A 23,436-nucleotide genomic window follows, 5' to 3' on the forward strand; every position below is an offset into this window, starting at 1 on the left:
AGGAAGAGAATAATGTAGAAACACTGTGTTGACGATGGCCTTAAGTTCTAAGAGCATGGTAAAGGAGTGGCTGGCAAAAATAGGTTTTTTTGTGTTTTGGTTTTTTTTTTTTTTATCTCCATAGTGACCTTTCCTATGTCACTGGCACCAAGATCACTAGAGAGGGGCAAGGCCTGCTTCTCTTTCAGGGGCTGGTTTCTTATTTCCAAAGTGACCATATGTGAGTTGGGAGTGGGCTCTAATAGGTAGAGGAAGGGAGAGCTATTGCTTATAAAGATCTAGTACCGTTTAATACCTAATAGTCCACTCTTCTAGTCTTATTCTTTCCTCTATGTAGTTCCTTAACTCCAAAGGGAAAAAAGTTTTATCAGAACTTAAGAGGAAGTTGTAATTGCAGAAATTTAGGGGAGTCAAAAACAAATCAGGATATGCTAACATTTTCCTCTTTGATGAGCTACTAAAGTGATAAGAAAATATATAGAATGGTTCCTTGCCACCCACCACTCATTATTGCCTTTATACAACCCCTTTATTTTTTCCCATAACCAGCCTAGCTCCTATAGCTACAGACATTAATATATCAAAAGTTTCAAATTGAAAGAGCTTATTTTGGTTGAATATGGACTGATGCCAATTTGGAGGGAGTTTCTAGGGACATATTGTGGAGCTCTCCTCTGTAGAAGGCCATTCATCAAACTTAAGTGTGACAGGAAGCTGGGCGAGCCAGCCCATCTGTGAAGTACAGATTTAGGATTAAATTAGAATTAGAACAGAGATAAATAAAGAACAGAAAAACAAAGAAAATCAATTTAATTAAAAGTTCTTCAGAAAGATCAACAAAATTGGCAGACTTCTAGCTAGATAACTAAAAAAAAGAATCAGGTAACAAAAATCAGAAATAAAGGTGGGGACATTACTACCCATGCTACATAAATAAAAAAGTATTATAAGAGAGTGCTATGAACATTTGTGTACCAACGAATTAGATAACCTAGATAGATGGACAAATCCTAGAAATACAAATGTGCCAAGACTGAATCATGAGAAAATAGAAAACTGATTTTATATAATAGATCTGTATATAACAAGTAAGGAGACTGAATCAATAATCAAAAATCTTGCAACAAAGAAAAGCCCTGGACCTGATGGCTTCACTAGTGGATTTTAACAAACTTTTAAGGAACTAGCACTAATCATTCTCAAACTTTTCCAAAAAAAATGAAGAGGGAACATTTTCTAACACATTTTATGAGGCCAGAATTTCCCTGATATCAAACTCAGACAAAAACATTGTAAGAAAACTACAGACGAATTTCTCTTATAAACACCGATGTAAAAATGATCAACCAAATACTGGCAAATCAAGTTCAGCAGCATATGAAGAGGCTTATGTGCAATGACCAAATAGGATTTATTCTGAGAGTGCAAACATGATTCGACAGATCGATTAATATATTAGACCACATTAACAGGATGAGGATAAAACCACATGATCATCTCAATTAACAGAAAAACCATGATAAAATTCCACATTCTTTCATGATGAAAACACTCAGCAAACTAGGAATAGAAGTATACTACATCAAAATAGTCAAAGCCATATATAAAAAACCTACAGTGAACATCATATTCAGTTGTGAAAGACTGAAATCCTTTCCTCTAAAATCAGGAACAAGGGAAGGATGCTGGCTTTCATCATTTACATTTAATATAGTACTGGAAATTTTAGCTGAAGCAGTGAGGCAAGAAAAAGTAATAAAAGGCATATAAAATGGAAAGGAAGAAGTAAAATTACCTCTTTTAACAGATTAGATTATTTTACACATAAAGAATCAAAGATTTCACAAAATACCTGTTAGAACTAATCAACAATTTCAGCAAAGTAGTAGGATATAAAATAAACATGCAAAATCAGTTGCATTTCTAGACATTAACAATGAACAATTTGAAAGATAATTAGGGAAACAATTTCATTCACAATAGCTTTAAAAAGAATAAAATTTTTAGGAATTAACCAAGAAGGCAAAAGACTTTTGTAATAAAAACTACAAAACATTGCTGAAAGAAATAAAGAAGACATAAATGGAAAAAACATCTCATGTTCATGAATTGAAACAATATTGTTAAGATGCTACTGTTACCCCAATGATCTACAACTTCAGTGCAGTTCCTACCAAAATCCACAATCACAATGACTTTTTATTTTTTGTTTTGCAAAAATACAAAAACCCATCTTAAAATTCATATGGAGTCTCAAGGAACAGTGGATAGCCAAAATAATCTTGAAAAAAATAAAGAACAAAGTTGAAGGACTAAGTTCCTGATGTCACAACTTACTACAAAGCTATGTGGTACACTACTGAAATAGTGTGGTACTGGAATAAAGACATGCATATAGACAAATGAATCAGAATAGAGAGCCCATAATTAACCTTTGTGTATGTACTCAAATTATTTTCAACAAGATGAACATTCAATGGGGAAAGTTCAGTTTTTCAACAGACAGTGTTGGGAAAAGTAGATACCCACATGCAAAAGAATGAAATCGGATCCTTACCTAGCACCATATACAAAAATTAACTAAAATGGATCAAAGATCATAAGAATTAAAACTATAAAACTCTTAGAAGAAAACATGGTATAAAACTTCACAATATTGAATGTGGCAATGATTTCTTGAATATAATATCAAAGGCATGGCAACAAAAGAAGAAATAGACACATTGGCTTTCATGAAAATTAAAAAATTTTGTGCATAAAAGACACTATTAACAGACGAAAAGGCGACCAACATAATGGAAAAATATTTGCAAGTTATATATGATAAAAGATTACTATCCACAGTATGTAGAGAATTCCTAAAACTTAAAAAACTAAAGAGCAAATAACCCAATTTAAAATGGACAAAGGACTTGAATAAAAGATATGGCCTTATAAGCCATAAAAATGGCCAATAAACACATGAACGGATGTTCAACATCACTATTAGAGAAATGCAAAGCAAAACCATAAAAAGACCCCACCACTTTACACCTATTAGAATAGCTACTGTATTAAAAATACTAAGTAAATAAGTGCTGGCATAGATGCAGTGAAATTAGAACACTTGTGCACACTTGGTGGGAAGGTACAGTCATATAACTGCTATGGAAAACAGTATGACAGTTCCCTAAAATTAACGAATTACCATATGATCCAGCAATTCCACTTGTGTGTATATAACCCAAAGAATTGAAAGCAGGGTCTCAAAGAGATATTTGTACACTCGTGTTCATAGCAGCATTATTTATAATAGCTAAAATGTGGAAGCAACCCAGATGTCCATAGATGGATAAGTGGATAAACAAAATGTGATATATACATACAATGGAATATTATTTAGCCTGAAAAAGTAAGGAATTTTTGACAAATATTACAACATGGATACACTTTGAGAGCATCATGCTAAGTGAAATAAGCCAGTCACAAAAAGACAAATACTGTACAGTTCCAGTTATATATGGTACCTGGAGTAGACAAATTCATAGAGCAGAAGTATAATGGTATTTGTCAGGGGCTGAGGGTAGGAGAATGGGAGTTATTGTTTAATGGTTAAAGAGTTTCTGTTTTGAAAGATAAAAAGAATTTTGGAGATGGATGGTAGTGATGGCTGTACAACATAAATGTAATTAATACCACTGAACTGTACACTTAAAAATGATAAGATAGTACATTTTCTGTTATGTGTATTTTACTTCAATAAAAAATATTTTAATGGAAAATCCGAACAGGCCAATAACAAGTAAGGAAATTGAATTAATAATCAAAACTCTCCCAACCAAAAAATGTCTAGGACCATGGCTTCACTAATGAGTTCTACCAAGAGAATACAGATCCATCTCATACTCTTCCAAAAAATTGAAGAGGAGAGAACACTTCCAACTAGTTTTATAAGGCCAGCAGTATTCTGATACCAAAGCCAGACAAGGACATGACAAGAAAATTAAAGGTCAGTATCCCTGGTAAACATAGATGCAAAAATCCTTGACAAAATACTAGCAAACCAAATTTAACAACATATTCTAAAGATCATAAACCATGGTCAAATGGGCTTTATTTCAGCGATGCAAGGATGTTTCAATATATGTAAATCAATAAATGCAATACACCACATTAATAAAATGAAAGATAGTTATATGATCATCTCAGTTGATGCGTAAAAGCATTTAACAAAATTCAACATCCTTTTATGGTAACTCAACAAATTAGCTATGGAAAGAATGTACCTCAACAAAATAAAGGCCATATATGACAAGCCCACAACTAACATACTCTCAATGGTGAAAAGCTGCAAGCTTTGTCATTAAGATCAAGATAGGTGTGCCCATTCTTACCACTTCAATTCAACATAGCACTGGAAGTCCTAGCTAGATTAATTAGTCAAGAAAAATAAATAAAAGCTATTTAAATCAGAAAGGTAGAAGTAAAATTGTTTCTGTTTGGAGATGATATCATCTTATATACTCTTAAAGACTCTGCCAAAAAATTAATAAACGAATCGAGTAAAGTAGCAGGATACAAAATCAACATACAAAAATTAGTTGTAGTTCTACACACTAATAATGTTTGGTTCAAAAATAAAATCAAGAAAACAATTCCATTTATAATATCAAAAAATATAATAAGATACTTAGGAATAAATTTAACCAAGGAAGTAAAAGATCTGAAAATTATAAAACACTGAGGAAAGAAATTGAAGACAAATGGAACTATATCTTATGTTTATGGATTGGAAGAATTAATACCCAAGGTAAATTACAAATTCAATGCAATCTCTATTAAAATTACAATGGCATTTTTCACAGAAATAGAAAAAGTCCTAAAATTCATCTGGAAAAAAAGGTTCAAACAATTTTGATCAAGGACAAAAACAGAGGCATTACATTTCCTAATTTCAAGCTGTATTATAAAGCTCTAGTAATCAAAACATAATGCTATTGACATAAAAGAGACACATAGATCAGTGGAACAGAATAGAGCCTAGAATTCATCCCATGCATATATGGTCAACTGATTTTTGACAAAGGCCTTAAGGATGCACAGTGGGGAAAAACAGTCTCTTCCATAAATGGTTTTGGGAAAATTGGATATCTACATGCAAAAGAATGAAATTGGACCTTTATTTTACACCATACACAAAAATCAACTCGAGATGGATCAGCTCAAACACTTAAAAATATGATCTGAAACCATAAAACTCCTAAAAGAAAATATAGGAGAAAAGCTCCTTGACATTGGTCTGACTCTTTGGAGAGAGCTAAGAGGAAAGAAGAAAATGATGTAGAAGATTCTTTATAATCTAGATGTCACCAGGAGCCACCCACTCTTTGATACTAGCTAATAAGATGTCTTTCCCGCCGTCCTGTTTTATTTTTTCCTAAAGATTTCTGCAAATCTTTTTCTCTTAGTTACTTCAGAGCTCTTTATCTCTGATCCAGCATTGACTCAATCTTGAGAAATAATTGTATTTTTTTCTTTCAAAATTCACTTGTAAGAGTCAACAAAAGGCAACTTGTAGAGGCAAATATTTACAACTATGTGTGGTAGATTTTACTGGAGATTGAAGTAAGCATATGGAAATACCACTTAGAAAAGAAAATAACATTGAGTATTAGCTTTCCCAGTCTTCCGAAAAGTTGCTTTTTCATTTTCACCAACCTGGATTTCAGTGTCTCATGTTGTTCAGTTTTCTCTCCTGCTGGTTCTCCTCCCAGATGTGACAAAAATTCCTTGTATATTATTAAGAGCATTTCAGCTCTAGCACTTACTACTCCTCCACAATTCACACTTTGCATAACTCAAGATTTATTAATGTGCTTTGCTAAAAAAAGGTTCACGTGTTCTCAGTGTCACCCTTTCTTCTCTTGCCTTCCCTGTTAGTTTCTATAGGAGCAGGAAGAGAAATGTGGAGATTATTTTCCCAGAAGTAAGAATTATGCCTTTACCTTAGAAGACAGGAGAGTAAAGTTGATGTTGGTTTTAAATAACAATTGCAACAAGATCTCCATTATGTTAGTGTCCTACTGTAAAGAGTTGGGAAATTCTAGTTTACTAGGAGGACCACTGAAAAAGGATTCAAGAGACCAGGTTCTGAATCCTGGTTCTGTTACTAACTACTTGTGTGATCCTGGGGAAAGTATTTCACTGGTTTTGAATGTGCAATCTCTAAATTCCCTGCCAATCCTATGAGTCTATGATTTGTTTGGGAATCTCCTTAGTGCCTAATTCTATAAATGCAACCATGGCTGGGATTTTCCCCTTCATAGGTGGGTGAACATCCCTACACTCTGGACTATGCCCCTTCTTCTCCCTGGCTAGCTATCTGGTCAACATCAGCTGTCAATAATAGGGATTTAACACACCAAGCTTTGAAACCAGCCATAGGCATAGAGCCTGGTTATTTCAACTCAGAACCTTTGTTATTTTATTTGCTCTCAGAACTGGCTTCCATATTTATAAATTGGGCATGATAATATTTACCTTGGAAGATTGTGTTTAATACAATAATGAAGAGAAACACTTGGCAAAGTGCCTGGCACACAGGAAGTGCTCAATAAATGGAATTTATCATCATTAACATCATATCTGTTATAAAGGGGCTGGGCGAGTGTCATGGCAAACTCATCTGTGTTCTTTCTGGGTCTGCTAAGGCATCTTTGTGTGTGTGGTACAAAGAACTCAGGTTACTCTCCAGGTGACTCCTAAACTTTGGTTTTGTCACATGGAAAATATAATCTGAGAGAAAGTGCTGAATGATTCTAGGCAGTAAATTTTTGTTTAAAGGTGTGTGAAGGAAAAAGAAGGTAGATCATTTAAAGAGTTGGGAGGAGAGAGGACTTTGAAAAGAAAAAATAAACATTACCAAGGGGAATTTGATTTATTTTCTGCAGAGTGATGAGCAAAATGCATCCTTTTTCTCTGTCTTTATGAATCTTAAGTTTATATGTTTATAAAAATTAACATGTAGCACAGACGAGTGAGATCTATTTTGGGGATTTATCAAAGTGTGGAGTCCTGCTTCCAGGTGGGCATAGAAATAAGGACAGAGATTATGTAATGAAATCTACTCAGGACACATATTCTGAGGATTTTACACAGGTTATAATTATAGGTGGTGACTCAGCCCTCGGGATATGTATATCATCTATGCTCTTGATATTCAAACATATACTATGTGTATCATCTATGCTCTTGATGTTCAAACCGCTCTGGTCTACGAACCTGTGAAAAAAATGGGACAGGTCTGCCGTTATCATGGACTTTCCTCTATCTGGCCTGCATCTAGCAGGAATATAATTTACCTACGTAAAGAAATAGCTTCTAAGGAGATGCCCTAAGCACCATGGAACAGTGCCCTCTACTGTTCCAGAGGGAACCATGCGGCTATCGTCCAGTCATGAGGGAAGTGCACAGCTCCAGAGCCAAAAAGCAAGTTGCTCTGTTGCCTGCAATGATCAAGACACTGAGAGGCCAGCTGCTGGCACCTATAGCCAGTCTCAGCTGTAAATATTCAGCAGGAGAAGCAAGACAGCCCAGCCAATGGCAGCGTACCTCCGCTATGCTTGTTTCTAGTCAGGTTCTGACCCCATGCTGCATGTAAGTGCTTCCTTCCTAGTTTTCACTGCAAACACAGAAGAGCTTCTATTAGTTTTGCGTCTTAGCAAAAAATTTTAAAAGTGATTTTAACCATTGAACCTTGCTTTTAGAAGACCTCTGCTTTTCAGTATTATAAAATTAAAAATTTTAAACTCATTTAAGGAAGCCGTAATGAAATAAAATCATAAAACAGCAGTTCATTGTCTAAGTTTACACCAGTAGGAGATGAACATATTTTCTTCCTTTTTTTCTTCCTTCCCTCCCTCCCCTTTCCTTCTCTTCCTTCCTCTCTCCCCCCTCCTCTTCTTTTTTAATAAAACCATCTAAAATATCACAGAATCTTTTTTGTACAGTAATGATTTATGGTGGAAACTGTTTTGCAGACGTTCTCTGGTTTCTGGGAATAGTTTTTTAAATGGCTGTCCTACCCTCTGAGCAGACAGACATCTGTTGAATTCTCTCTCTCAGCTACTGTATTCTAGGTATGACCCCAAACAATAGTCAGCATTTACCTTTACTTTAAACAATAAAAAGGGGATTCTGTGGGTTTTAAGCCATCATTAGAGATTTGCATCCTCTGTAATAACTTTTGAGATATTTTCTCAGCATTATACAACTTAGCCACAGCAGAGAAAATATAGCGATAATGAAATATGCATGAAAGGAAACATTTTTAAAGGTTTTTTTTAAATGACTCTGAAACTATAATGTGTGAAAGTTTTTCCCCCCCCATGATCCCAGTTTCAAATTCATGAGTTTAGAAGGTGTCTATTTCTTGCTCTCTCATGTGGCAGAGTACTGGTAAATGGAAGCCAGCCACACCTTATCTTTCCCTTTTGTCAAGAATAAAGTCCAGTTTTAATGAAGCATTGACCACCCAGTAGAAAGAAACTGCCAGATTCCACTGGATCCAGAATTCTACTGCCATTCATTTCAGAAACAAACAATGCCTGCAATGCAAATCTTATTGACATGGTGGAAGATATTTCCATTTAGAGTGCTGGCTAAATAACTCAGAGTTATTTGTATTGTCAGACTACCAATATTTGTGCATTACTCTAATAATTGCCAGGAGAAAAGGCTTTAGTTTTCTTTGAAGCCTGGAGCTAAGAAAGAATTTACCAGATTAACAACGCTTCAATTTTTGTGGTACATCTATTTGGTTATTTCAATTTGAAATACTCGTCTAGGGTAGAAGACACTTTTAATTTTTTCAGTAAAGAGTGGCCTTGCTGACATGCAGTCAGTTTATTTAGTGCTTGGCATGTCATTCTCTTTCTCAGACTAGCATAATCCATGGATCTGATGTCACCTCCTATTGGACATAGGCATGGGGAATCACTCCATTTTTCTATTGTAGGACTCACCATGTACACATGTGATATATCTGTCTCTTCTTCCCACCTCCCCAAGGACATCTTGCCACCAAGAGGAGAATGCCCATTTAAAGAGAAAAGGGAGAGGATGAAATTTATAAATTAGCTTAGTTAAGGTCACTTGCAAGCAAAACAATTCTAATATAAGTAGTGAGCAATCTTCTGCATTGCAGGGATCCAGTTTCTTATGTTTTTAAGATTTAAGATTTACTGTTAAGTTTGCTTAACATCTATGACATTATTCTAAAAATGATCTAGTTTTTTACTATTTGGTACTGTTTAGCTTATTCATATAGCCACAGAAATCTATTGACAGAGCTCTTTACTGGGCAAGGTCAATCTTGGAAAGGCAACATGGGGAGGCAGACCTCAAGGGGAAAACTGAAGAGAACCATTTCCCTCCGCAAGCTCTGCCATCTCCTAAGACTGACACATCTTGCTTCTTTCGCTCAAGGATATTTCTCGAGCATCAGTGGGGTAACACGTCCTCTGTCTCAAGTGTGAGAGATGGAAAGAGGAAGCATCTTAGCTTCCACAAGATGCCCCTGCTCAGTATCTTGGGCAGTGTGTTGATAAAGACATCTGGATTTATAAAACTTATATGGAAAAATAAGTAGCCCAGCAGTCTGATGAAAAATAAGGTGATGAAAAAAAGATATCGAAAAATCCTGAAAAGAGAAAGCCAAGATACTGTTAACCAGAGGTTAGAAAGCCTGCAACAAATTAATAAGTCATCTCTAAATGCATGTCTGGCTCCTTCTTGATATTCAAATGTCTCTTGCTCATTGTGTTCCATTTTCAACAACCGTTTATAAAGGCAGTCCCTTTCTATAAGCTGGCCTACCAGCTACTCTCTCCCCCATCACCATGTTTTCTTTTCTTTTAATTATTACTATCAGAAATTATCTTCTTTCTTTCTCTCTTTTTTCTTTTTTTTTTGTTTCTGAAGATTGTTTTTACAAAGTAGTGGCACCAGTTTACACCCCACCGCAGGGTATATGTTTCTGTGAATCTGCATCCTCTCCAACACTTGATATGATCAGCTTTTGAAAATTCGGCCAATCAAATGGGTATAAAATAATATCTCATAATGGTCTTTATTTGCATTTTTCTGAACAGCGATGCCTAACAATTTTTCATAGGTTTATTGGTCTACTGTGTTTAATCTTGCCATTTATCTCCTAGGTCGTTTGGGCTTTCTTATTAATTGTAGGAGTTCTTTATATGTTCTTGATATATGTAGGCCTAAAAGATCTCCTATTTTCTATTAAGAGTTTGTGGTAGATAAAAATATGTCCACAAATTTTTTGATAGTTCTCCTCAATCGAGAGATTCCTTTCCATTGAAGTGTGGACTGGATTTAATGACTTTTTCCAAAATAGAATATACTGTTGTGGAGATGAAAATGTATGGCTTCCTAGAGACTACATACTAAAGGCTACATAACTTCTTCCTTAACTCTCAGGAGGAAACTTAACTCTCTAGCAGTCATATTGTGAGGACACAGAAGCAACTCTATGGAGAAGTCCATGTGATGAGGAACTGAGATTGCCTGCCAATAACCAGCAAAATTTTCCAGATGTGTATATAAATTACCTTAAAAATAGATACTCTAGCCCTAGCCAAGCCTTCTAAGGACTGTAATTTTGGACAATATCTTAACTGCAGCTTCATAACAGAACCTAAGCAAGAACCGTCCAGCTAAGTGGTTCACAGATTCCTGACCCACAGAAACTGTGAAATAATAAATGTTAGTTGTTTGAAGCCACCAAGTTTTGGAGTAATTTGTTACATGGCAGTAAACAATTAATTCTGAGTTTTAAAAGATTTTTCCTTTGACATTTAAATTTGAAACCCATTTGCGCTTGCTTTTTGTATATACTGTATAGTAGTAATCCAATCTTCTTTTACTTGGATAACCATTTCCCTCCACCATATTTACTGAACAATTTTTCCTTTCCCCTCTGACGTACGATCACTGTCACATATCAAAGTTCTATATGTACACTGTTTCTGAGCTTTTTCTTCTGTTTCATTGGTAAATTTTCCCATTCCTGTGGTAATACTACGCTATCATAATTACTATAGCTTCATATTGTCTTGATATCTAGAAGGGCATGTTACCCACTCTTTGCTCATCTTTAAAGGTTATTTTTGATTTTTTACTTTTTCAAGTACGTTATTTTTTAGGATCATTTTATTCAATTCCATGACAAATATTTTGGGGTGTTTGGAATTGAATTGACTCTATTAATCATTTAGCAATAACTGATATATTTATGATAGTAAGTCTTCCTATCCATGACTGTGGTATTTCTCTGCTTTCATTCTACTATTTCCCATTGAATTTCTATACATTTTCCTATGGTGGTCTTGATTTCTTCTTTAACTGATAAATTATTTTGCCCTGGTGGTTTTAATATGATTTTCAGAAGCAAACCTTCATTGTTTTCTTTTCTGTATTACCTTATCCAGCTGTGCTGACCTGCCTACTGCCCCAGGACAAATTCACTATGAATCTCCACTTACCAGTCAAAAATAGCCCCTTCCCGCCATTTTTAAAAAGTTTTCCTGTAGAGGTTATCTTGGTGACAGGAGTCAGGATCCATTATAGAACAGCATCCTGGTCAGAATTAGAATCAGAAGCTCTTTGCATACCTCTTCCCACCATTTTCTCTAAAGCTGGATATAATATTCATGAAAAGATTCTGAGAAGACATCTCTGGGATGATATTTCCAGGGAAAATCCTAGGACTAACCTAGCTTTCTTCTTTCTTGAGTCAGTGCCCAGTATACTAGTGCCCCCACAGATGTTGGAAGAGAACAAGAGGAAAAGAATTTGTAGGTTGATGTGACGAGCTAGAGTTGCAGTTTTCGTCAGTATACCAACTCTCTTTAAGGCAGACAGTCCTTATCCTGGGAGACTACACAGGTGATTCCATGCTGGGCACTGATATTAATTACAGGTGAAGACAGCCTAGGACTTCTAGGGAAAATTCTGCTAGTTATTCCAGGAACATTGTTTTTAGGAACATCAAAATATGTAATATTTTACTTATATGCTATGAAGGGGTATCCTCCTTAAACAAAATTTCCAGACAATTGGAGCTGACCTTTAAGCACCAATAATTTTATGTTAACCATTTTGATGAAACTCTTTCTAAATCATATTTCACACCACTTTGAATATGTTTCTCTATGTCTTCTTAAATAGATTATATTGAACATAATTTGATCTTTTCTTGAAAATTCAGGGGCTTCATGAATACCAATCTTACTTTGCTATCACAGTGATTCCCTCAGGACTAATATTTACTCAGTTCTTTGAATCTTGAGTTCTTATTTAACAAGTATTTTTGAGCAATTATTATGTGTCGGATAGTGTTAGTGCTATCTCTTTTTCACAATAATTTTTCTCTTTTATCTGCTATTAGAGAGTGGTATACTTGCATTTAGAAGCTCTTGTCCCATCTCTCTCTTTTTTTATGTCAGAGAGTTAATATGATGACATTGTAACAAGGTGTGAAGGAGGAACATCACACACAACAGTGTGAAAACTCAATCATCATGCTTATGAGACAAAAAAGGATCTTCCCATTTCTAATCTATTGATGTCGCTAGGGAACCAGATACATCAAGCGAATTCAAATTGTTAAAGGGAAAAGGAAGTAAGTATGAGATTTGTTACATCTCTTAGGTGATATGATTCATGTTTCTGATTGCTACTAGGCCATTGACTTCTAATATGGGAAAGTTGAGATTAGTAATTGCCTTTGAACAAGGAAGCCATAACATTAGAACTGAGAAGTGTAGTCATTGAACACACTAGTTTGTTGGCTTGACTCTGTGTGTGTGTGTGTGTGTGTGTGTGTGCACGCGGTGTGTGTCGCGGTACAAGCTTCTCCTTGTCTAGACTTGGCTCTCTGCCAGGATGGCTAAGTAGAACTTCCAGTTTTCCTGCAAGTTTACTCAAAGATATTTACTTACCTTTTACAAAACCATGTTCTCTTCTTCTGGAGAGAATTTTCCTGGGAGAAGAAGGGGCATTGATAAATAAGCAATTTCTGGAAGCTGTCATTACTGTCAAATAATATGTAGTGAACCATTAGTTAGATAATATAATTTTTTTCATATGCATAAACAGATCATCTTTGACAATTTATATATGTATAAAATTTTGTATTATCTTTTTATATACTGATAGGAATAAATGAAGGCATAGAAAGTAAAGTATGTTACCCAAAGTCATACAGCTAGTAAGTAACAGGCCAGACCTTGAACCCCAGGTCTTCTGATTCTGGGCTCTCTTAAGTGCACCCTTACTTTCCATTTAGCCAGTAATCTTTAGAGATCTTTAAGGCTCTGAAAAACACACAAACTTATTCTAAGGGATGTTTTAAAACCTATTAAATGTAGAAATGAGGATATATCCTGGATTTCTGTGGCATCTCTCTTCTAAAATATTTTCTTAGTTATTTCATTTTCCTTTTAATTTCCTTGTCAGATAAATAGGAAGAGGAATTATGATCATTTAAAATTGTGGAAATGTGGCTCACAGAATTGGAATTAAAAAGAAACTTGCTGAGTTACAAATTTGGTTCTAAAGCTTGAGCGAGGTTGAGTGGAATGCCAGCTGGTTGGTTGCTCAGGCTGCCTCTCTGTAAAGATTGCTCAAACATCATAGGTCATTGAACTATCATGGGGCTCTGATAATCTTGATCAAGACAACTCTGTTTTTTCTCTGATAGGTAGTCAGAGGGAATAGTTTGATGAGCTACTGGGGGTAGATGGTGGGAAACATCAGGAAGCATGCCAAGCTTGGTTTTACTAGAAAGGTTAATTTCAAGAGTTTTGTTCGCTAAGTGCAATATGCAAGCTTGGGACCAGAATAACTTGTTCAGGACAATGGGAACCATTGCCACTGTGAACATTGTCAATGTATATTCAAACATTTGAATGTCCAAGGACAATGATCAATTATTGATATTTCCTTTTAAGAAAGAGATGACTTCTCTTTTCTGAGATTATGAAGAATACATATCTCAACAACATAAAATTTCTAGTGAATGTCAATCTTGGCTCTAAAACAAATATAAATTACAAAGTTAAAGTTTTAAAAAAGTCTACATTTTAGCACCATGTATTTGCTGCTACAAAATGCCATGTAGGCCAAGTAGCCTGGTGCTCTACATTCAATTCTATTTCCTTCAGACCCTTGCATATATTATGGTGACATCTTGATGTTAAATATGAATAGAAACTGAAGTCGAATCTTAAATAAGCAATGACTTCGTATGTTTTAATTCACAGGACAACTTTGGTAGATGATGATAGATGCCTGGCGCTCTATGTTATGAAAGATTTGGACCGTGTTGGGAATCATCAGGAGGGTACTGTGATTGTGGGATGTGGAAGGAGTGAGCAGTGTGTGTGTCATGTATTGGCCACAGAGTGTACCCTCAGTTAATATTACTTCTTGCTTATGTTCTGAACTGTCTTTGGTCTTAGGCTAGCTTCTCTGAGAACCTCATTTGCATGCCTGTAAGACAGCAAAGAGGGGATGTTCATTAGCATCCTCTTTGTTTGTTTAGGTTTGGAATGCTTGCAGTTATATGTAATACTGTTCTTGGATAATGCACATGGTAAGATTGATATATGTTTGGTAGCTTGTTGTATTTAAAACATTCTTTAGAAAGGCAATGACACTGAGAGAAGCTGAAGTTGGAGCGGAGTGCTTACCTTATTTTGGCTGTTACACTCTTTTCTTGTAGAGTTCATGCTCAAGACTTTTGATCTGTGAGAAAAGAACCAAAATAGGGATTGAATAAAGTACACTTAAATATTCATACTATGTGATGGTTATTTAAAAACATTTTTGTATTCTAAAGCTATGCCATCTACTCTTATAGCCAGTAGCTACGTATAGGTATTTACATTTAAATTAATTAAAATAAAAAAAAATTAGCTCCTCAGTCACACTAGCCATATTTCAAGTACTCAGTAGGTAGCTAGTGGCTACCTGTAAGATAGCACAGAAAGTTCTATTGGGCAGCCATGTTCTAGAATCTTAGCATAGTATTCAAGCTGTACCTACTGCTCAGGAAGCATTTGAGGAGACTTGAAGAAATCCTTGAGGGGTGAGGATTTCCAAGTCCTGGTGCTTATGTCTCCAGGACACAGTGTGTACTTGGTCTGTTTAGAGGCTGTGTGCATTTTTGGGTATCTTTCTCTTTATCCCAAGATTCCAAAATATTTAATAAATGGAAATACTTCTTGACTGAATTAAGATTTAGCTTCTAAAGAGGGTCAAGAAATAGAAGTGAAGTTTTTGGTTTCTCACCATTTAGATGCTTATTTATCATTTCTAATTTGTAATGTTCATCATTTAATATAGTATACAGTTTGATTTTTGTATAATGATATCTTTAATGTGTGTCTAGAGATTAGTTTTATTTCTATCCCACATAGTTTATTTTTTATTTGTTGGAGAAGTAAGGATGGTGTTAGGTTTTAAGGCCTTATTCTGTGATAGCAGGAATGTCCTACTTATCAGTGCCTGACCAAAAACTTTTTTTTAAAGCACATATTCTTGACCTTAATATAAACTTGAATAATTGATAATGTGATAAAATTATGAAGGGGGATGTGTTTCTCAAGTCTTTTGAGAACGACGAGAGAAGGACCTGCATTTTAAAGTTAATATGGTTTAGAGGGGGGGTCAACCAGCTCACTAACAGAGGGAAACAATATGTGATGTTGGGGCTCACTCAATTCCAAATGGGAATTGGTCAGAGAAATGTTTGTTCTGACCCAGGCTGAGATGGAGTTACCACTAAAACCAGGATGTTCCTTTGTTTGCCAAAGCTCACACTTCTCTCTCAAGGAACCGAGTCTCTAATTCTTCTTCTATTTTCCTCAAAGTTTCCTGGTACTTCTTCAAAGAGAAATAAAAGAAACCACAGTTAGTAATTAGAAGCTTTATGCTTTTTCTAATCATAATAAGCATGTGTTATTACATTGTAACATGAATGTTTGGTATTCCCACTGCCACTTTATCTCCTTTCCTAGCCTTCCACCCCACCACTACTGACCTCTCGCTATACTTCTCCACTAGGCCGTGCTCTGAGGTAATTGGGATTATAAACAAGAAAAGTGCTCATTATTAATTTAAGAGCAAAGAAGTTGGGAGACTGGGTCAGTAATAGAATGATATTGGTAGTAGAGTTTTGAGGACCCTAAAGTCCCTTTTAATGCTACCTTGAAGAGTTAAAATTGTTCCAGACAGTATTTTTTGAAAAGCTTGGTTCCATTTCATCCAGCACCTTAACAAACCCTTTGCTATCACTTTACTTAGAAGCTGTACCTTTATGCAGAGGGCTTGATCTTCACAGAGCTGGGCCACAAATGCAAAGTCTTCCATTACCTGAGAAGCCAAAATTCAGTCTTAAATTTATCGCAGTAAATTGCTATAAGAACAAGAACATGCATATTTCCTCCTATGTCCCAGACCTTAAATGTGTTTTTCTGATTGTTCTAAATATGTTTTTGCTGTACATATGAACTCATTTCCTTTTTTGAGGATGAACAAGCAGTATTTTATAATCCCTATGAGAATTATTTGGGAACACTCGGGAAAAGAATAGATATTAATTTGTTGAAGATACAGATTATAGAATGTACCCTGTAAAAAATGTTAAAGAGAAGGTAACCTAGGGAACTGCATTTATCTTCATCCTCTTTTCTTCACCCCCTCGTCAGCTCCATAATGGTCTGGATTTGGAATTTTATTATAACTCAAACATTTCAGGAATATATTAGATCATCTGACAGAGAATTATCTTTTTTTTTTTTTTTTTTCTTTTGGAAGAAGTAACTAACATTGAAGTTACTATTCTTACCTTGGTCAGCTCCTTCTCTTGGTCATCACAAGAAGCTTCCAGCTGTTGTAACTTAGCCTATAGAAAGGAAAGGAGACTGGTAACTCAACGAGGTGAAAACCATACAGGATTCTATTTTGAAATGCTCTTTGAAAGGCTATCTCAAAGATGGTTGAAGTACATTAGGCATGATTTCAGATGTCTTTTTAATAGAAGAGTCAAACCATCTAGCATCCTTTGTAGCTGCCTGGTCAACCTGCTCTTCTATACTTTCAGCCTCTTAGCATTCATCTGTGCTTCCTTTACCCCTAAACTTCAATTCTTAGCTTCCTTCTTTCTTAGTTATTTCTCTTAGAAAAAAATCAATCTTGAAAAACTTCAGTCTTCCTTTTCCTTTTACATATTCATTTCTCACTCACTTCTACTCTCTCTGTATTCCTTCTTCCCTTTATTCCTTCCTTAAATATTGGATGAAAGCCTTTTTCTATATTGGCCACTGTGCTGGAGTGACAGGGAGAGGGCAGGATGAGTACTGAGGATACAATGGTAACAGTATTGATAGGCTCTCTGCCTCACAGAACTGACATTCTAGTTGAGGGACATAAAAATAAGTCAACATGAAAATGATAAGTGCTATGAAGGAAATGAAAACAGAGTAATGTAATGGGAGTGTGTGATGGTGTAAGAGCTATTATAGGTGGTTGGCTAAAGCCTCTCTGATGAGATGATATTTGAGCTGGAGTCTAAGTGATAAATATTAGACAAATGAAGATCTGGAAGATATATGTCCCATACAGAAGTTTTAGCAAGGGCCAAGACAGCGAAGCAGCACAAATTTGGTGCATATGGCAAAGTTATAGGGCTGGAGCACAGGCAAGACTGGTAAGAAGGAGATGAGGTATGGAATGGTAGACACAGATGAGATTATGTAGGGCCTTGTAGCTTTTAGAAAGAGTTTGGTTCTTTATTCTAATTGCAGTGAGAAGCCAGGAGAGAGCTTGAAGAAGTAAAGACACAATCTGATGTGTTTTTAAAGGATACTTTACTATGTGTGGAAAGTTGATTTTTTAGGAGTAGGAGTAGAAGCATGAAGACTAGTTAGGAGGCTACTTCAGCATTCAGGTGAGACCTTATTATGGCTTAAATGGGTAGTATTAATAGTAGTAGTAGATAGAGAGTAATGGATGCATTTGGTATACATTCTGTATACATTTTTCCTTCCATTTTCAGCTCTATTATTTCCACTTTCATCTAGGTACCATTATTTCACATCTGAATTCTTCTAACAGTTCCTTTTCCCTCTAGTCAATTATATCCAGGCCAGACAGCCAAATGTGCTAAGGGCTATATTTTCAAGACAGTATTTGAGTCACAAGGAGTTGAAGCAGGCATCCTACTAAATGGCGAGAAGAAGAGAAGCAAAAGAGATGCTGTATATTTCATAGAGCTAGAGATACCATGTGAGAACTCTACAGAACAGGTGGGCAAAAGGAAGTGATTAAAGGGTTAATAATACCCTAGAACTTGTCTAGGCTAGACTGATTGCTGACAGAAAAATAATGGCATTGTTCTGACAATGCCTGGAACTCTCTATCTACTGTCTATCAGCTCAGTACACCTGAAATAGCCTTCATAGCCAGACGTAAAGTGTCACCATTAGATTCTGGTGGGATTTCTGGAAGGAAGGCTTGTTCTGGGAAGAAAAAGGAAGAAAATTAATCTCCTGATTGCTGTAGTTATATGACAAAGATAGTCAAGGGATTTCATAATCTTTTCTAGTCTTAGCTCTAATTTCTTCCTGATATACATGCAGATATCTTTCTTTCCAGATAAGTTTTCTGGATGAGCATGGCTGAGAAAGCTTACTTAGTGGCTTTGAACTTCCTGTATTTTCTTGTGACTGTCAACATAATTTGGCCTACAGAAGATAGGAGATTAATTCTTTGTTTTTCATTTTCTATTTCTATTTTGAGTGTGTCTATATCTTCAGAGGCTTCATACATAGAATGTAGGCTTAAGTGTGTACTTAAGTGTGCATTTAAGAAGCTAAAGAGAAATTAAGACAAGGACAAAGATGTAATTTTACAGAAAGTATCGAGAATTATATCTGCTCTCTGAATAAAATAAATGTCTTGAATTCTTCTTATATCTTTGATCAGATGGGTTGTGGTTGTGCCCAGGTTCTTAGCTCTGGAACCCAATTAGAAAATGCTAAGCAGGTAGAGGTCACTAAATACTCGAATGACCAATTGAATGAGTTCTTTTCTGGATTGGAATGAATGCCAGGGTATGTAAACTGTCTAGCACACAGCAGATTTATGAATCCTAGCTCTGCCTCTATGAATTCATACATATGCCTCACCAGACTTTTAAATAATCACTTTGAAATTATGTGACTTTCCAAGGTCTTAGCCTTCTAAAAAAGGGCAAAGAATATTTTATATACACAATCTCATCCAATTTTCAGACTGAGGCTGGGAGAAACCTACCAAATTGTCCAGCTTCGTATACCACATTAGTGCTGGGGCCAAGATTTAAACTAGGGACTTCAACTGTCTCTAGTGTTATAGATGCATTTGTGCATTCATGTTCTGCTTTTTCTGATGGAAGAGAGAACAAAATATATGGCTTCAGAGTAAAATTCCTTACTAAGGGCTGGGAGAATTCCGCATTCAGTGGCCCAGAATTAAGCCTGACATGGGCTAAAACTATCTCAGCTTTGACAATCTTTTCCACTTGAAGGCTTGTTTCCTGGTCACATACCCCAAACCCATTCAAAATTATGTTTTTGTTTACCTTTGACTCTTCTGGGGTTCCTTTTAGATTGCCTTGTTCACACTTGGTTTCTTTAAATGATTTCCTTGTAAGCTACAGTTTCAAATAAAAAAATACATTTCAAATAAAAAATATATCCAGTTAAAAAATATAGAAGACAAAGACATTTTCTGGTAGGTGTGGCTGATAAGTTAGCCTTGATAAAAGCTGCTAGAATCTCTCTCCTTCTCTCTCTCTCTCTCTTTTTTCCCTTAGGATATGGTCTCTTGGTGGATACTCAGTGACCTTGAAACATTTTTCTTCTACCTCCATCTTCTCACTGGTCTTGGCCACCAAAGCTAGAGTCCACTCAGACAGGAGTACTTCCCTAAACCCCTAATCCATGCTGGGTCACTCAGGGCTGTAGGCATATGTAGGTAATTATAAGGATTCCACTGAATTCTTAGTAGAAGTTAAGGTAGAGGGGTTCATGGGCAAGGAGAAGGGAATTCTTGGGAAGTATTTAAAAAAAATCTCTGTTGAAAGTAAAATTAACCTCTCACCACAAAGATTCCAGTCAATCACTTCAGCAGAGTGTCTGTCAAAATCCATTTTCTTGTAATAGAATTAGGAACCCTTAGGATCACTGAATACCCTGAATACCCCACCTACTGTTTTCACCTGATACTTCCAGGGAGAATCCAGGGCATATAGGTCATGAGGCTCAGCATCGGAAGAGTGGAACAGGAGTAGTACCCACCCCCAGAACAGACCTCTTTGACATGTGGATTCCTCTATAATCATTTTCCCTTCCTTGCCTTTTTGATGACTGGGGATGCTGGGGGAACACTGGAGGACACAAGACCTATCCCACCTTTCTTTGAAGTTCTGCTATACTGTGGACCAGAGTCTCATTCTTCCTTTCCTATTGAGAGAAAGAAGCAGAGGGTAAGCATGCATCTGCACACCATCATTTGTTTTTATTCAGTTGATTGATCTCTATTTTAGCCCAGTGATAGTTTCCTGCCATAACTCTTACTGCATAATGTCAGGTAAAGGACCTGTGGTTTGATCTCAATATATACACACCAACTTACCAGGGATAGAGATGCCCACATGCAGGGCTTTCCAATATTAAGTGTTACCAAAGAAACCTTGCTCTCCACACATCCCCATCCATGCATTCTGCCATGACTATTGATTTGACTGTTCTTTGTATGTAAAAAAGGGAGAGTAGCTTATGTAACAGTTGATGAGGGACAGGATGAGAAATGAACCTATCAAATGGCTCTTCCCAGCTTCTTGCTTACAAGTCTGGCTGTTTCTTCTTCCAGCTCCTGCAAGGCATTTTCCCTTTCCAGTGTGGTGCAGTTCTCCTCCCAGTCCTCATCTTCTGTGGAGTCTCTGTTCTGAGTGATCTCACTTTCCAGCCTGGATGACACAAGTGCACATGGTGAGGAACTGGCAGTTTCAGAACCCATAATGCGCATAAATCAGTTTTAAAGGTACTTCAATAATAATAAATACGAATCTCACGTTAGAAATCCTTCCTTCTTGATCCTTGGAATCTGAATTGCTTTTAGGGCAGGAAAAGTACTGTCCCAAGTCAAACACCCAGTGTTCTTTCAACTCAAGTAAATATCACCCAGTCTTTTAGAAATCTGAAACTTGCTGTATTTCAAGGTTTAAGCCACAGAGAAATGCCAAAGAATGAAGAAGAAAGTTTTTGCTGTATAAGATATAGGTCTCTAGAGTAAGCAGGAAAAGTCAGTTTTGTCCCTTCTCCTCTATCCTCCCCTGCTTTCTTGGATTGGGATCTTCCCTCACGAAACCCCAACACTCACCTCTGAATCTCATCTTCTTTCTCGTGGATTTTGAGAAGAAGTTCCTGATTTGCTTCATCTATTCTCTGCATATCCTTTTCAAGGTCCATGTTCAAACTGTTAATATTCCTCTTTGACTGGGCCAGTCTTAAGATTTCCACTTTCTCTGACCTATAGACTCAGCCCCCCAAATGAACAAGGGCCGGTTATCTTAAGATCAATAAACTTTGGGCTAAAGGGGATATCTTGAAGACATGTAATTCATTAACCTGACTTTCCAGGAGCACACCTTTCAATTTTCATTATTAGGAAATTATATTTCTTAATCATACTCTTCAGTTTGTTTCAATAATTTTAACTCAGTCAGCAAGGGAGGTCTTTCCCAGGCTTTCTAGCCCAAAGTTCTCAGTATAATTGTGTACCTCCACTCTGGTTCCAGAAGAAACTTTGCTTCCTTAAATGCCTCTTGCATTGAAGAGAATGGTTTCTCACACAGATTTTTCACAAAATCTGCTCATGTAATGCATTTTTATTGAATACTTTTATCCAGGCAGATGGCACATCACTTATGGTTAGGCTCAGCTTAATGCTGAGCCACAAGAGGTTTCCACCAGCAGGTAGGATTTTAGTCTTTTCCTCCCTCCTCCCATCTAGAAATTTATCCTCCATTTCCTGCTGCAAAGTTTGAAAATCTACCATAGAAATCACATCACTGAGCGTACACACACACATCTGATCCAGGCATTCACTTTCAAGAATGCAAACATGTTTTTTGAAGTAAATTTGAGAAAAATAATGGTAACAGTAGAGTAGTCTAGAAAGGGTACCCAGCACATGGAAGCTCTCAATAAACTTTTCTTTTTCTTCTGTTTCAATTAGTTGGTCTGTCTTTGAAATGATTAACTAAGAATAAGGTAGTGAGGGAGAGGGACTTTTGTTCTGAATAGAAATAAGGGATGATTTTGGAAAAGAAAGCTCTACCTTGGAAGGGCTGGCTTGGGTGGGGGTTTACAAAAGTTCTCAATTCAGGAGGGCATGGAGTGGAGTGCAGTGGGGGATAATTAGATTGGGGTAGAAGGAAAGAAGGAGACTAAAACATGAGGGAACAATCAGTAGCAGACCTGCTTCATACCTTGGTCCTTGGATGTGGCTTTTCATAACCATGATTACTTACTCATAATCTAGCTGATTTTCCTTGTGTTCATCCATTGTAGATTCCCTAAAATACCAACAGAGTTGTATCTAATGAATTGGGGAAATGGGTCCATTTATGAAATACAAAGTAACTAGCCAAGAAGCCAAAAGATAGGAACAAAATCAAGTTAAATGTTTTCTTCCCTCCCACCCTCACATTTTGGCTATGATGAAAACCCAGTCTTTTGATTCTTCTGCCATCAATCTGATTATACCTCAGTAAGGATACAGTGAGGATACAGGGATAATGCAAGATAATTCAATATATATCCTGCTAGCAGATATATTCAGAGATGGTTTACCAATCCAAAACCCTTTGGAAATTTATACACAGCACTAAGAATAAATAGAAGTTATAAATTGTTCTTAAGTCCCCTTTTCCTCTAGGCTCAGCTGCTTTCTTTAAGACCCTGTGGGCATGAGTGTAGGTGCATAACTGCCTGGAAAAGTAATCTCTCTAGCCTGGCCTCGACAAGGATCTCCAGTTATCAAGATCTTTAGTATTAAATAGAGCTCAGAAAAACCAAGCAGAAGTAAATAATTTGGCTTATTCTGCCCATTTCCTCTTTTTCTCCATTTCTTTGACAAACTCTACCTCCCTTCTGATGTGTATGGTCTTTCTGATTTGCCCTAGTCAATTAGCTTCTGAAGAGTCTACTCTCCCCACTGGAACCGTTCAATAGAACCTCAGAACTTTCCAAGGGGTCAAGACTCTGCTACTGACATAGGATGGGTGGGGCAGCATGTCACAGTGGGTGGGTGGCGACGGTTTCTCAT

General features: G+C 36.4%; 1 protein-coding gene and 1 non-coding gene across 2 annotated transcripts; both read right to left on the bottom strand.

The window, feature by feature from the left end:
• Positions 1 to 9,480: 9,480 nt before the first annotated feature.
• On the bottom strand, positions 9,481 to 22,808 carry TMCO5A (transmembrane and coiled-coil domains 5A). Its single transcript, XM_039843823.1, has 11 exons — positions 22,640 to 22,808; positions 21,487 to 21,636; positions 20,953 to 21,073; positions 20,517 to 20,567; positions 19,685 to 19,756; positions 16,910 to 16,966; positions 16,375 to 16,434; positions 15,881 to 15,945; positions 14,751 to 14,805; positions 12,999 to 13,039; positions 9,481 to 9,679 (listed from the first exon to the last, which is right to left on the bottom strand). The coding sequence occupies exons 1-11, from the start codon at positions 22,672 to 22,674 to the stop codon at positions 9,481 to 9,483; spliced, it is 906 nt and encodes a 301-aa protein (XP_039699757.1). The 5' UTR covers positions 22,675 to 22,808.
• Positions 12,498 to 12,601, bottom strand: LOC120587261 (small nucleolar RNA U13). The gene has a single exon (XR_005648903.1). It is a non-coding gene; the product is annotated as a small nucleolar RNA U13 (small nucleolar RNA).
• Positions 22,809 to 23,436: the final 628 nt, after the last annotated feature.

The sequence above is a fragment of the Pteropus medius genome, unplaced genomic scaffold, assembly GCF_902729225.1.
Source record: "Pteropus medius unplaced genomic scaffold, Ma_sr-lr_union100, whole genome shotgun sequence".
In the NCBI taxonomy this organism is placed as follows: domain Eukaryota; kingdom Metazoa; phylum Chordata; class Mammalia; order Chiroptera; family Pteropodidae; genus Pteropus; species Pteropus medius.

Coding starts and splice junctions, on each gene's coding strand:
- TMCO5A (XM_039843823.1), bottom strand. CDS start 22,674: ATGGATGAACACAAGGAAAATCAGCTAGATTATGA. Junction 16,967..19,684: donor GAACCCCAGAAGAGTCAAAG/GTAAACAAAAAC, acceptor TCCTTTCTATAG/GCTAAGTTACAACAGCTGGA. Junction 16,435..16,909: donor AAGAGAAGGAGCTGACCAAG/GTAAGAATAGTA, acceptor TTGGCTTCTCAG/GTAATGGAAGACTTTGCATT.